The 14,184-nt window shown below is 38.8% G+C and overlaps 1 protein-coding gene across 2 annotated transcripts in view; it reads right to left on the bottom strand.

Moving 5' to 3' along the window:
* Window positions 1–14,184, bottom strand: part of LOC150058436 (voltage-gated delayed rectifier potassium channel KCNH1) — a 301,331-nt gene that overhangs the window by 273,600 nt on the left and 13,547 nt on the right. For both annotated transcript variants that reach the window (XM_090341256.1, XM_090341257.1), the window contains exon 2: window positions 3,315–3,438. In XM_090341256.1, coding sequence (XP_090197382.1) covers window positions 3,315–3,438 — 124 coding nt within the window. The remainder of the gene's footprint in view (window positions 1–3,314; window positions 3,439–14,184) is intronic.

Genomic DNA, 14,184 nt, shown 5'->3' with positions numbered 1-14,184 from the left:
TCCTCAGCTCACTGAGGTGTGATTGTTTGTGGTTGTTCTCGTGTGTTTCTCATATTGTAGTCTGCTTTGGGACTGTACTCTTGACCTATAAATGAGGAAAAAAGAAAACCGGGCCTGTTCAAATATTTTTAAAAGAATAGAGCCAGGCATAGGGATATAGGTGTAATCTTATTTCCTCAGGAAACTTGAAAGAGGCAGGGGCCAGGAGGGGAAGAGGGTAGGTAACCTACCCATGTCAACCAATGAAAAATTGAACACAGTGATGCATACCCATCATCTCAGTTATACAGGGAGCATAAACAGGAGGATCAACATCCATGCTGGCAAAAATAAAGCCTACTTGAAAATAAGGAGATAGTGGAAGAGGCCCATAGTACAGTAACTGATGTCTGAGAAGAATCTTCTTTCTTTGAGGGCCCTTTCCAAATAGAGAGCATTACTACTTTCTATTTATGGCATTCATTACTCTGCTTTAAAAAAAAAGAATGAAAGCAAAAAAGGTCCGGAAGCATGATTCATTTAGTAGAGCACCTGCCTACCAGGGTTCATTGGATGAAAAAAATAGAATAGAATAAATCAGGAATAAATTATCCCTGCTTAGAACAAAAAGATTCATCCTCTTCTTTGTGAGTTAGTTTTCTAGATAAGCAGCCTCTCTAAATGAGTATTGTTATACACAATAGCTATTTATTTCACAAGGTATCAGATCCCTACACTACTGGGATATTTCACATATGGTAAACTTCACAATTACATCTGCTTTGAACACTCCTTTTTGTTTAATGGTAAGTATAAGCTTCCTTTTACATGAATGAGGACATTACAGGTGATGACAATTCATGAAAAAAGAAAAGAAACTGATTCTCGAGCTATGAGGAACATAACACAAAGATAACAGTCAAGTCGTTGAATATGTTGCTTAAAACTGATAGTTAAAAAGCTGGAAATCAGTGATTTCTTCTGATTTCCCGGGCATGCCTAATTATAGCCAATAAGAAGAAAGAAAGATAAGGACATGCTGTTCAGGTCACACTAAAAGGTGAAGCTATCTCTCGGAATTTGTCAGTCATGTATGTGCAATCTAGCTGCAGGTGAAGATGCAGATGTGTACATGTGCAGACACTCGGGCAGAAAACAGCACATTAAGAGGATTCAATTGCATTTAGAATCATACAGATGGGGAGACAAATATCTAATGTTCCCATTATCAGTCTTAATCTTTAAGATCATCAAGATATTTTCTAAGCATTTACTACTTTGCATCAAACTAAAATCATTTTGCTGACCTAGCATAGGAGAGTATCATTTTGAGAACCAGAAAATTATGACTGGTCTGTCAGGCTTTGTGGATACATTTCTTGATTTAACATGTTGGGAGAAATGATTCAACTTCATGCAACTATCACTACAGAGAGAAATCCGAAAGAGATTAAGAGCAGCCAAAACCTATGTGGAGCAGAAACCTTGCCAGGTCACTGCAGAGGGATGCCTGACAGGAACCAGGCTATGTGCCCAGCTTAACACCTTGAAGATACTTTGAAAGAGCTTTGCTTACACCCAGGCCCAAGGGTACTGCATGGTTAGTAACCACATCCAATACACAAGGGGTGCTGTGCATTCAGTTTGCTTAGAGATCAGACTTGTAACTGCACAGACTACCAGGTAACAAAATATTGGTTTTCTTCTCTTTTTCTGGAATAAACAATGTTGAAGGCAAGTAGCTCCTACTTTTAATCTCAACTAATCAAGAAGCTGAGATCTGAGGCTCATGGTTGGAAGCCAGCTGAAGCAGTAAGTCCATGAGACTCATCTCCGGTTAACTCCCAAAAAGCTAGACATAGAGCTGTGGATCAAGTGGCAGTGTCCCAGACTTTAGGGGGGAAAAAAACTAAAGGATAGTGTCTAGGACCTGAGTTCAAGCCCAAGCAGAGGGAGAGGTGGGGGCAGGAGAAAGGGAAGGAGAGGGAGGGAGAGAGAGGAAAAAGAATTTTGACTGAGGAAAATCTCTATGAGCAAAATCCTTGCCCCGCCAAGTGCTGATGGCTCACACCTATAATATTAGCTACTATGGAGGCAGAGATCTGAGGATCACAGTTCAAAGCCAGCCAGGATAGGAAAGTCCATGAGACTTTTATCTCCAATTCATCACCAGAAAATCAGAAGTGGCACAGTAGCTCAAAAGGGTAGAGTGCTGATGTTGAGCAAATAGAGCTCAGAGATAGCGTCCAGAACCTGAGTTCAAGATCCACAACCAACAAAACATTTTAAAAACAAAAATCTTGGTCACTGATGAGTGGATTAACAAGATGTGATATTTATACACAATGGAATTCTATGCTGCTGTCAGAAAGAATGACATCACCTCATTTGTTACCAAATGGAAAGACTTAGAACAAAACATATTAATTGAAGTAAGCCAGACTCAAAGGAACATAGGCTCAATGGTTTCCCTCATTTGTCATAATCAGTAGACACCTTGTGCTCTCCTATGAGTATCTGGTTTTTTGAAATAGGATAGGGAAGGGGGGAAAACCAGAAGAGCGGAGGGTGTTGGGGGAGGGAAATGGGGACCAAGACAATAGAAAGGGTATCAATGTTTGTGAAGTAATGCACCTTCCATCTGGTCAATATAATGTAACCCTTCTATTAATTACAATAAAAATATATGGAAAAAAAGAAAAAAAAGAAAAATAAAAATATTGGGGCCCGGAGTTTAGCCTAGTGGTAGAGTGCTTGCCTAGCAAACACGAAGACCCAGGTACGATTCCTTGGTACCACATACATAGAAAAAAAAGCCAGAAGTGATGCTGTGGCTCAAGTGGTAGAATTCTAGCCTTGAGAAAGCTCAAGAACAGTGCTCAGGCCCTGAGCTCAAAGCCCAGGACTGGCAAAAAATAAAATAAAATTAATTAATTAATTAAAATCTTCATTACACTTCTCTAAAATGAATGTAACTTTTCACTTGAACATCTAAACTATGATTTCACTTTCACTTAATTTTATTTGCTCTTCTAAATTTCACATATACTTTACTCTAAAATCTCATAAACTTCTGAGGTCACATTGATAGATAAAATGGCTTATCTGAGTTTTTGTAGGTTCCCCTATTTTACTGACTACACGTTTGTCAACGGTTAAGGACCATGTTGATCCTTTGGTTTTTCTCAGTACATATGTAACTAGAGAAGGTTTGGAAATACGAAATTGCAGAGTGAACACTGAATGAGACAGAGGCTTCTCAATGAAGTATACCATTTTCCTTTTTTCAAAAAATATCCTAGTAGATATTTGCAATCCCAGACATAAATAAATACCTGCAGGTGCTACTTTTCTGCATCACCTCTGCCCTGTGATAGCCAGACAGCTTACAAAATCCGTCATTGCTGTACACGATAGGCCAGTCCACAATCTGCGCATTTCCCAACACAAAATTAGTATCTGTTTAAAAACAAGAAAAGAAGAAAAAGGCGTATGAGATATTAGTTGAGATTCAATAAGGGCATAAATAGTATCAGCCAATCTAGGTCTTACGACTTCCTTCTGAAATAGTCTCTTGGATGGAAACATGGTCTTATGAGGAACACAAAAACAATGCTGTAATGGATTACAGTATTCAGTTACTTCTCCCCCATAACACTTCTTTACAAGGTCTTGGCTTACTATGTACAGACTTTGATTCACCTCACTTCGTGTGTTCTTTTCAAAGGAACACTCTGAATGCATAGGCTACCTAAAGTCACTGTAGGCCAAGACCAGTTAATCAAAGAAGCATGTTTAACCCACCAACCAAAGAATGCTGCAGAAACCCAGTAGATTCCTACAGAAACACAGTGGATGTCTATAAGATTAAGTCCTAATCTTTCATCCTATTAAAAGTATATCACTAATACAGAGCAAGACAAAGCCCCAAAATAATTTCTTCTGGGTTCTGTCCAGTATCTTAGCCTTGTCAATCTGTTGGCCAAAAAAATTCCAACTGGCTTTGTTCATCCTGACCAGCAATCTTCCATTCTAGATGACCTTCATGGCAGGAACACACATACTACAGAAGTAATTCCCTTCTGCGAGGTAAAGCAATCAGACCCTCTTTTCAGGGACCACATTGTAGAGAGTGAGAAAGCTCCCACCACAGAACTTTATCACTGATTTTAAAATCTTATAGCCATGGAACTGTAATGTCACCAGCCTATCCTGCACTTGGGATGAAGGAGAAGTAGACCAGTCATGGCTGACTGGCTTCCTGTGTTCTCACTACTATTGACACTACTGAAGATCAAAAGTCTTCAATAGAGTCTTTGCTCAGAAAATCAACTCTCCACCATCAAGATTTTCAATTGGGTAAATAACATGTAGAACTTAAATGCAGTCATTATTTTAGCTTGGCTCCTTCCTTTCTACAAAATTCCAACACACCGCACACATATCTCAAAAAAAGAAATAAACGTACATGATTCTTTGTTATAAATTGTACAATAATGTTCCTTATCCAATTGGAAGGTTAATTTTGTACTACAATAGCATTTATATTCTTTTGCAATACAGGTTACCACCTCTTCTGAGTGGGAACTGGATTAGACAAGCTTCAAAGATCAATCTGTTTCTTAATTTGGAAGGTTTAAAAAAGTAATTGAATTTAAGTCATACAAATATGACTTAAAGTAGAAGACGTCTTGACCACTTGCTAAGAAAGCAAGATGTGAGATTGAATCAAAGGCCATAGTAGGCCAAGAGATGGATGAGGGAGGAAGAGTAACTAAATACAATAATCTATTCTTAAGAACAAACCAAAAACAACATAAAATAAAACTTTCAAGAAGTGAATCTGGAAACCAGGCAAGGTAGCTCACACCTGCAATCCCAGCTAATCCAAAAATGTAGATAAGAGGATTGCAGTGTGAAGCATCTGAGACAAAGACTAATTGTGGACCCAGTCTCAAAAGCAACCCAGGTGTAGTGGCACACATTTGTGATTCCCCAATGTGTGGGAGGCAGAAGCAGAGGGACCACAGTCCTAGGTCTGCTAGCAAAAGCAAAAACAACAAAAAACCATAAGACCTGCTATAAAAAACAAACTCAAAGCCAAAGGACCGGGGCATGGCTCAAGAGGTAGAACACTTGCACATGGCTCTGAGTTCATATCTCACTCCTGCTTCCCCTCAAAGAAAGAAATGAAAATCTGAGCCTTGCCTTTGGGGAACTCAAGAGGGAGTAGGAGGAAGGGAACATTCCAGGAGAGGGATCCAGCATGAACAAAGGCAGGGCAACATCAAACAGGTAGCAGGCTGTGCAGACAGATGGAAGGCAGCCAGGAAGATGGGAGGAGAGCAGGGAGCTCAGGCTGAAGTGTCCTGACTGTTGGAGAGTTTTGCTTTTGTCCTGGAGGCTAAATAACCCTTTATGCTTCTCCCCAATTAAATCACATTTACTGAAGTGAACAACTAAGCCTTTAAAAGCATTAAAAAATTATCTAAATTACCCACCAAGTGTAAATGAAATATACTCTGCTTAACTATCTCTTTTGTTGACTCAAGATAGGAATTAATTTCCCTCAAAACCCCTACCCTAGATGTGAAGACTAAGTGTATTTTCTCTTGTTTAATGCTCTACTGAGAGGATCTGTAGGAAGAAGAGACAGCCATTCATAGCTTATACTCTTATTTTCAGTTATATCCTGATATTCGGTATAAGTAGCTCAATTTTTTATTGTAATTAATAGGACTACAGTTATATTCGCCAGATAGAAGGTGCATTACTTCACACACATTAATGCCCTTCTTATGTTTTTGTCCCCATTTTCCTTCCCCCAACCCCTCCCCTTCCATTTCCTATTTCAAATAAACAAATAATCATATACAAGTAGCTCAATTTAAAAAGCAAAGATGAAGCCGGGTGCCAGTGGCTCACACCCATAATCCTGGCTACTTAGGAGGCTGAGATCTGAGGATCACAGTTCAAAGACAGCCCAGGCACACACACATGCGTGATTGTGCATGCACACACACACACACACACACACACACAGTCCCTAATTAGTGTACACTTAGAATAACACAAAACAAAGGCAAGATGTGAGAACTCATAAGGAAAGAGAGCACAGAAGAAACAAAACTTTTATAAATTAAAAATAAATACTCATTTTAAAATAAACCCAAGTGTTAGCCGATAAAATAAAGTCTAGTAGAAAGTAGTATAGTACTAAAACAGAAACAAGAAACATTAAGAAAAATTAAGATGGAAAATCCATTCAATATTGGTAAAATACATCTTACTAGGACCAAAAACAAAGAAACTCCAAATGGACCATAAGATACTAGTGTGATTAGTGTATATGTGTGTTTATGTGGGGCAGGGGCAGGGTTCTGGGCCTGAACTCAGGGCCTAGGTACTGTCCCTTAGCATTTTCCTTCAAGACTGGATCTCTACCACTTGAGTCACACTTATACTTTCAGCTTTTGAATGCATAGTTAGATATAAGAGTTTCATGGACTGTCCTGCCCAGGCCAGCTTCAAACTAAGATCCTCAGGGTTCAGCCTCCTGAATAGCTAGGATTATAGGCACAAGTCACTAGCACACAGCCAAATACATTATTTTAAGTAAATTAAATAACTAAATGTGGTGGCAGAATGTAATTTCAAATGTTCAAAAGATATTTACAAATTTTTATTTTCTGCCTCTCTTTTCCTAGAAATTTAGTTAACCTGGGAATGCATACCAGAAAAAATGAGAGGAAAGCAGGGAAAAAAGACAACTGGATAACCTATAAGAAAAAATGGCTAAGTTGCCTGTGGCTCAAGGGGTAGGGCAGTAGCCTTGAGCTGAAGAGCTCAGGGACAACTTCCAGGCCCAGAGTTCAAGCCTTACAACTGACCAGGGGAAAAAAAGCTTCAAATATGGAAAGAATAGAAGAATCTAATAGAAAATATTCAATACATATTTTTTAAATTTTTATTGTAATTAATAGAGGGGTTACAGTTAGATTAACCAAATAAAAGGAGCATTACTTCACATACATTGATAATCTTCTCATGTTTTTGTCCCCATTTCTCTCCCCCACCCCTCCTCTCATCTTGTTTTCCCCCTTCCCTTTCCTATTTCAAATAAATAAATAAATGTTATATAATATACCAGATTATAAGGTAAGATACTGTAACAATATGAGAATAACCAAGGCACAACAAAAGGGATGAGAAATAACATAGTACATTAAGAACAACATTCACTCATTATTTAGCTCTTGTTTCATATTTTTCAGACAATAGAATCTCCAAAAAAGGGTTACACATTTTGAAGGGAAAAAAGGGAATAAGAAATATTTTTAAAGGAAAAGAAAAAATACAAGAGGGGAAACCATATTATTCTTGGAGTAAGGTAGATAAATAGATTCATTTCCAGTTTCTAAAACCAACACATAGTCAAAGCATGGACTATTACTCTAAGCATACAAATACGACCTCAGTCCTGACACTATGTGGATGACAAAATTCTAGAAAGCATAACAATCCTGAGATGGTATCTAGAGCTGATGGAATAAAATAATTATACAAAGAAATATTCTACTTAAATTTGCAAATAGAAACAGTAGGGGAGCGATATAATCATACCACCAGGAGATAAAAGGGAATAAGACTTAAATGAGCCTCATCAAAATTAAATCAAATATAATATCTAAAAGTGATAAATCAAGCAATACTAGTAATGTGTATTATCCAGAGACCTGACAGAAACTATAAGAAAAAAGACAAAATTAGAAGAGATGGCCTTTGATTAGTAGAATGAGAGGATAATCAAGGTGTAGAATTCTTGTTTCTTATGAAAAATCTTTAGTTTTGTCTTGTTTTTCTTTGCTTGTTTTGTTTTGTCAGAATCTTTCTGTGTAGCCCAGGGTGGCTTCAAACTCCTAATCCTCCCTAATGCCTTAACCTCAAGCACTGAGATTGTAAACGTGTACTATTTCAGTTTGATATTTATTTGCCTATCCTGGGGCTTGAACTCAGGGACTGAGCACTGTCCTTGAGCTTTCTGAAGGCTGGAGCTCTACCACTTGAGCTACAGCATCACTTCTAGCTTTTTCTATGTTACGTGATAGAGAGGAATCAAACCTAGGGCTTCATGCATGGTAGGCAAGCACGCTACCACTAGGCCAAACCCCTCAGTTTGATATTTTAATAAGAATACATATTACTTTGATGAAAGTTTTAAATTTTTAATTAATTAAATCAGAAAACACATTCATTAATTAAAATTTTAATTTGCTAAAATGTGAATTAGACTCAATTTCAAGTTCCCAATATCATTTTAACAAAAATAGTATCTGAGCATTTTTTTGAAGACATTCATCATTGCTCAGGCATTTCTCCTGTTCCTTGGGTGCATATGATAGCCCCAACTAGAAAAAACCTTTCTTCTTCTTTTAATTTTTTTTTTATTTTTGCTAGTGTTGGCACTTGAACTCCAGGCCTGGGCACTGTTCCTGAGTTCCTTTTGCTCAAGTCTAGTGTTCTACCACTTGAACCCCTTACTGCTTTTTCTGGGATTAACTGGAGATAAGAGTCTCACAAGACTTTCCTGCCCAGACTTGTTTTACACCACAATCCTCAGATCTGAGCTCCTGAGGAGCTAAGGTGTGAGCCACCAGAGCTTGGGTGTGGCTTTTTTTATTAATAGTATTTTAAAAAGCAGAGAACTGGAAAGTTCATTTAGCCTGGATCTAAGCACTATGCCTGTCCTTACAGCCATCCTTGGTGCCTTCCTGGTGGAAAGGGCTTTCCTCATAGCTCTGAAAAGCCTAGAGGTGAAATTCATTGAACTACAAATGTCATGGTGTTTAGCCCCAGGAGCGAGGCTTTGCTACAGAGAATGCTCATCCTTAATTGTCCCCTAATGATTTGATTCACTCATCTCTGAGGCTATCCCTCCTACATGAAAAGTTTGAGGCATATTCCCCTAAATTGACTGCTTCTGGCCCCTGAGCCCTTAAATGGGAAGTTCTGCCTGTACTCAAGTATTTCCATGTAAGGTCTACTTTTGTTAAGGCTTGGTCTCCACCCCAAGAATATGGTTTTTGTCTCTAAAAGTTTTGTTCAAGCTCAATTCTGGGCTGCAGGTCTTTGAGACAGGAGTCTAGCTGCAGATACCAGCTCACCAATAAAGACTCCCAATTTGACCTTTCAGAATGTAGCTTCTAGCAGGGCTCTGTGGCTCATGCCTGTAATCCTAGCTACTCAGGAAGCTGAGATCTGAGGATTGAAATTCAAAGCCAGCCCGGGCACTAAAGTCCATGAGTCTCTTATTTCTAATTAACCACCAGAAAACCAGAACTGGAGCTGTGACTCAAGGGGAGGGGCAGTAGTCTTGAGCAGAAAGAGCGCAGGAACAGTGCCCAATCCCAGAATTCAAGCCCCTTTCTCTATTAACCCAAACAAAAGATTATGGTTCCCAGGGAGCAGAATTTCCTTGTCACAATCTTCTATCGAAGATTTGGGAATTCTCTCTCTAGCCAAGGACTTGGAGAGAACAGAGGAAATCATTCTAGGTAATCCTAACCATAACGTCCCTAGTAGTAAACACATGCTTTCTTCTCCTTCCCCTATTTTTAACAAATGTATTCTCATCTAATTCTGAACTATAAACAATGAAGTAAAAAAAGTTAGGTGCCACCCTACAAATATCATAAAATGCCATGTGCTGTAGGAATTAAAGTATCTTATGTGAGTGGCATACAAGGATTCAAGAGAAAAGTTACTATTACTTGTTATTTACTTTATGCCAAGCACTCTACTTACCATATGTTAAAAGAGAACTTTTTAACCTTTACAGCAATCTATATGAAGTAGCTTTATATTAGGGATTTCAAAATTTTGCTCACAGACAAACTGAGTCTCTGCAATTACACAAGAGCCAGATAAATGATAAAGCTGGGATTTAACCCCGAGTCTATTTGACCTTCCAGTGCATACTTTTAGTTGTTCTATTACATAATTTCATTACTCTTCTTAGTGCTAAAATGAGACCCATTTTTGCGATTTACCAGCCTTCTTCTGAAAATACCAAATTTAATGACCTTTTCACTGATAAGTCAACATTCCTATGATTGCCATTGGGCATCATTATATTCCCACAAAATGTGCAACGAGCCTTCAGGTAATATGGAAGTTAATAGAAGCAATTGTCCCTCCTCTGGATGCTTGGGTTTGATTTTATCTCTTCTCTTACTTGAAATGACCATTACCTACTTCTTAAAACTGACTTATTTCTAGAACATGCCTGCTTCTATACAGAAATGATGAAAGATGAATAAAATTGGAGAAGAGAGGTGTTTGTGATTGTCTCCCCATTGGACACTCAAGGGTGGGAGACAATACAGCAAATGGCTAACCCACAGCTAACCTAGCCAAGTGAACTGTCTCCAGTCCCCTAAGATCTAGAAGTTCCTGTCTTCCTTATAGCTACTGACGTTGTATGACCAGATAGCTATTACTATAACAGAGTGAGCTAATATTATATTCAAGGATTTCATGTCAAACTGCCCAAGTCTAAGTTGAACTGCAATGAGCTGGGGTAAGCAAATATTGGGGATGAGACATAGGAGCAGCAAGAACCTAGAGAGAGAGAGAGAAAAGACAGAGAGAGATACGCAGAGAAAGAAGAGAAACAGAGAGACAAACATCATTGTGTTAGGTTGGGGCTGGAGTACCAAGTTCTTTTCAATCCAAGAAAACAGAACATAAGTTCACCAGCTACAAACTTGGACTCATCAGGTCAGCTGGGTAGCCAATAGTCAGCAGACTTGGGACCACTGCCAGAGAATCAAGGAATTAAAGATGAAAATAGCATCCTGAATCAGGGATCTAAAGCGCCAGAGGCTGCAAATGTCACTTGTTTCTTGGAGAGAAGCAATGGAAAGAGTAGAATTGAAACCCCAAAGAGACTATTACCCAAAGACTATTGCCAAGCTGGATCTAAAGTACATGACATAGAACAGACTCCAAAGGTGGAAATCTCCTGTAAAATTGCATAAATGCTGATGTGAGGACTCCAAAAGTACTTTTGCTTAAGCAAGGGTTTTTAGTTCTTCCAGGTGGCTAGCCCATATTCCCCATGAATGAGAATGCCAAATATAGGAGAGCTCAGTGTAGTGACAAATGCACAGACATTCAATCCACAGCCAAACATAAACAACTCTGGGATAATTTACTATTTCCCACAGTCAGAAAATGGAAACTTAATTTGAAGCCAAGCAAAACTTAATTAGGAAAGTAGTCCACTGCTTGAACAGAACATCAAAAAACATAATCTTCCATGCAAATAAATGGAACTATAACCTATGTTCATGGGTGGAAAAAATCATATGGCTTAAATATCCACATTTCCTGAAAGCATGTGTAGATTTGATACAATCCTTGTCAAAATTCCAATGGAAATGTTCACATAAACAGAAAATACTTCTATAGTTCGCGCAGAATGCTAAGCTCATCCAAACACACCCTCACAGAAATACCCACTGTGGATATCGTCCTTTGACATTGAATGTTACCCAGTCAAGGTGACACATAAAATTAACTATCACAAACACAAAAGCAAATTCTCTTAAGGGTAACTTCTTCTTCGGTAAGCTTTAAAGAAACTAACAGAAGTTGGGTGTCAGGGGCTCCCAGATTCAATGGGTGAAGACTACACTGAGATAGAAATGTGAAGAGACAAAGCATACTGGAGGAAACCAATATAATCTCAATTGCTCACAGAGAGGCTCTGGCTGTACCAGCTCTCACAGAATAGGGGACCTGAAGCAAGTAAGGGGTTCTTATGTTCTAGGGGGGAAACCAAGGGAAAGATCTGCATAGCACCAGCAGAATCTGGAAGGGATCACATTGTGGCCAGAGGTATTCATGAAGAGCCTCGCAGGTGTGATTGGCAGCGCTAGGAAGCAGGAAAGGGAGGGACTGCGTAATACCCTCAAGGATCTTGATGCTTTGGTCTTTGGTATTAGGTTAGAGCCCACTTTAACACATTTCTTCTGTTTTTACTCATCTGGAGATTACTGGAGTCAGCACCACTATTGTTAAACTGGATTATTGAACACGGCAATGCTATTTGTCTTCCTATTCAAGTGGAGGCCTTAACTTCTAGATCCTGAGTTACTGACCTATTCCTAGGAACTGATGGGGCAGAGTTTAGCAGAGAGGGTCACAAGTAAGTTCTAAGTGCCTCTAGGAGATACTAAACTCAGGCCCTCTCCACCCTGCTATACAGACAACTCTGAGAGCCAAGAGACACAGAGTAGATTCTTGTCGCTGAAGTGTCTTCTGGCAACTTGACCAGCCACATGGTTCATTGCAGTGACCCACAGCCATAAGAATCCAACCTGTCCTTACCATTATTCTTTCAGATGGAGCTTTGGAAACCCTGGGGATTGCCGGTGAAGAGTAAGGGTAGCTTTTACCCTTCATTCTTCTATTGCTTCATTATTGACTAGATTCCTTGATGCTCATATAGTTGCCAGATCTGTTTTGCTAGCTGGCCTCTGTAGAGTCTCCAATAGCATAGCTATACTTTTCACACAACAGCTCTGGGCTCCCAAGAATCCAAAAGCAAAAATTCAAAAGTCACATGTTGAAGCTTAGGCATGGAATTGGCACAGAACACACACACACACACACACACACACACACACACACAACACAAACCTTAAATGTGTTCTTGGAATCAATAATCTCTAGTCAAGAACTAGGTTCTTAAGATACATGCAATCATCCCTCTGCAGCATTAAAGGGTTCATCCCATGATTCCCTCTCAGGTTACTAAAATCTACAGACATTCGCGTTGAGTAAAGTGGTATAGCATTTGCAAAGCCTACACAGATTCCTCCCAGATACTTAAGTCACCCCTGCATCATTTTTAAGGCCCAATACAACACAAAGGCACTTTACTGTATGTGGAACCCAAGGCTAGAGAGGCTGACTGTGGGAGAGATAGAAGACAATGATGAAAAAGCAACACTGATCAAGAAGCACTGTACTCACAAACTGACATGTTGACTGGAAACCCCTTTGTACAACTACTTAAACACTTAAATCACCATAAAAACAAAGCAAAACAAAGGGAAATCTGAAGGCCAATGGTACTTTTTTTTATAAGTAGACTATAACTTCTAGTCAGCCAACAGCTAATTCTCTAGTGAGCTTGCATCCATAGTCATATTACCTGAAGTGGTCTAGCTCCTTTCTTCACTGTTCAGCAAAATGTACAGGCTCAACCCAGCTGCCCTTGGTATGATTTATTCACTGGTTCACATCTGAAAATTCCTGACATCTTCAAGCCTTTGATGCAAATTATCCAGTGTCTATTGCCTCTTTCTGATGCCGTTTTACTCCCTGAAGGTCTGTACCACAAGATTGCATGCAATTAAATGTAAGATTTCCAAAAATCAACCTTGCAAAACCCACACAGTTTTACCCCCATTCACAGAATTAAACAAACATTATATACAAATTGAAAAGTCTCCCCTTCCATCCATAGTACATAGGCCAAAACCACTGTAGGATCCACCTGTCAGCATGATTCCAAACCTACCATTTGCCCATAAAATGTAACACAGAAATATTCTAAAAAGAAATTATTAGAAAATTGCTTTTCATCATAATTACCACAAATAACAAAGGAGACACTAACTAAAGCAATGACTTAGAAAAGTGACTCAGTTTTGGGCAATTACACAGATAAAAGGCACATTTAGCAAGCAGTCCACATGAATTTATTGTTCCTTGCCAACACTAGTTATTTAGAGGACTATAGTAAATATTTCACAATATACTTCTAATAATCTGTGGTATTTTACTTACAAGAACACACATCTTCCTGACACTTTATGTTATAGATTGCATAGGAACCAGTACTCTTATAAAAAGCAAGACTGAGTAAAAATATATGCTTCTTTCCTTAAAATTTATTTAAAAATAGAAAGGTATGATTAAGATCAAGAAGCCTGTGTGCCAGTAGCTTATACCTATAATTCTAACTATTCAGGAGATTGGGATCTGAGGATCAAGGTTTGAAGCCAACCCTGGCAGACAAATAAGAGAGACTCTTATCTCCAACTAACCAATAAAAAGCCAGACGTGGAAGTATGGTTCAAGTGGTAGAGTGGCAACTTTGAGTAAAAAAGCCAAGTGAGAGAACAAGACCCT

This window comes from Megascapheus bottae, chromosome 10 (assembly GCF_031878675.1).
Source record: "Megascapheus bottae isolate mThoBot1 chromosome 10, mThoBot2.hap1, whole genome shotgun sequence".
Lineage (NCBI taxonomy): Eukaryota > Metazoa > Chordata > Mammalia > Rodentia > Geomyidae > Megascapheus > Megascapheus bottae.
Note: the sequence above shows the minus strand (reverse complement) of the source record. Positions and strands in the feature narration are given on the sequence as shown.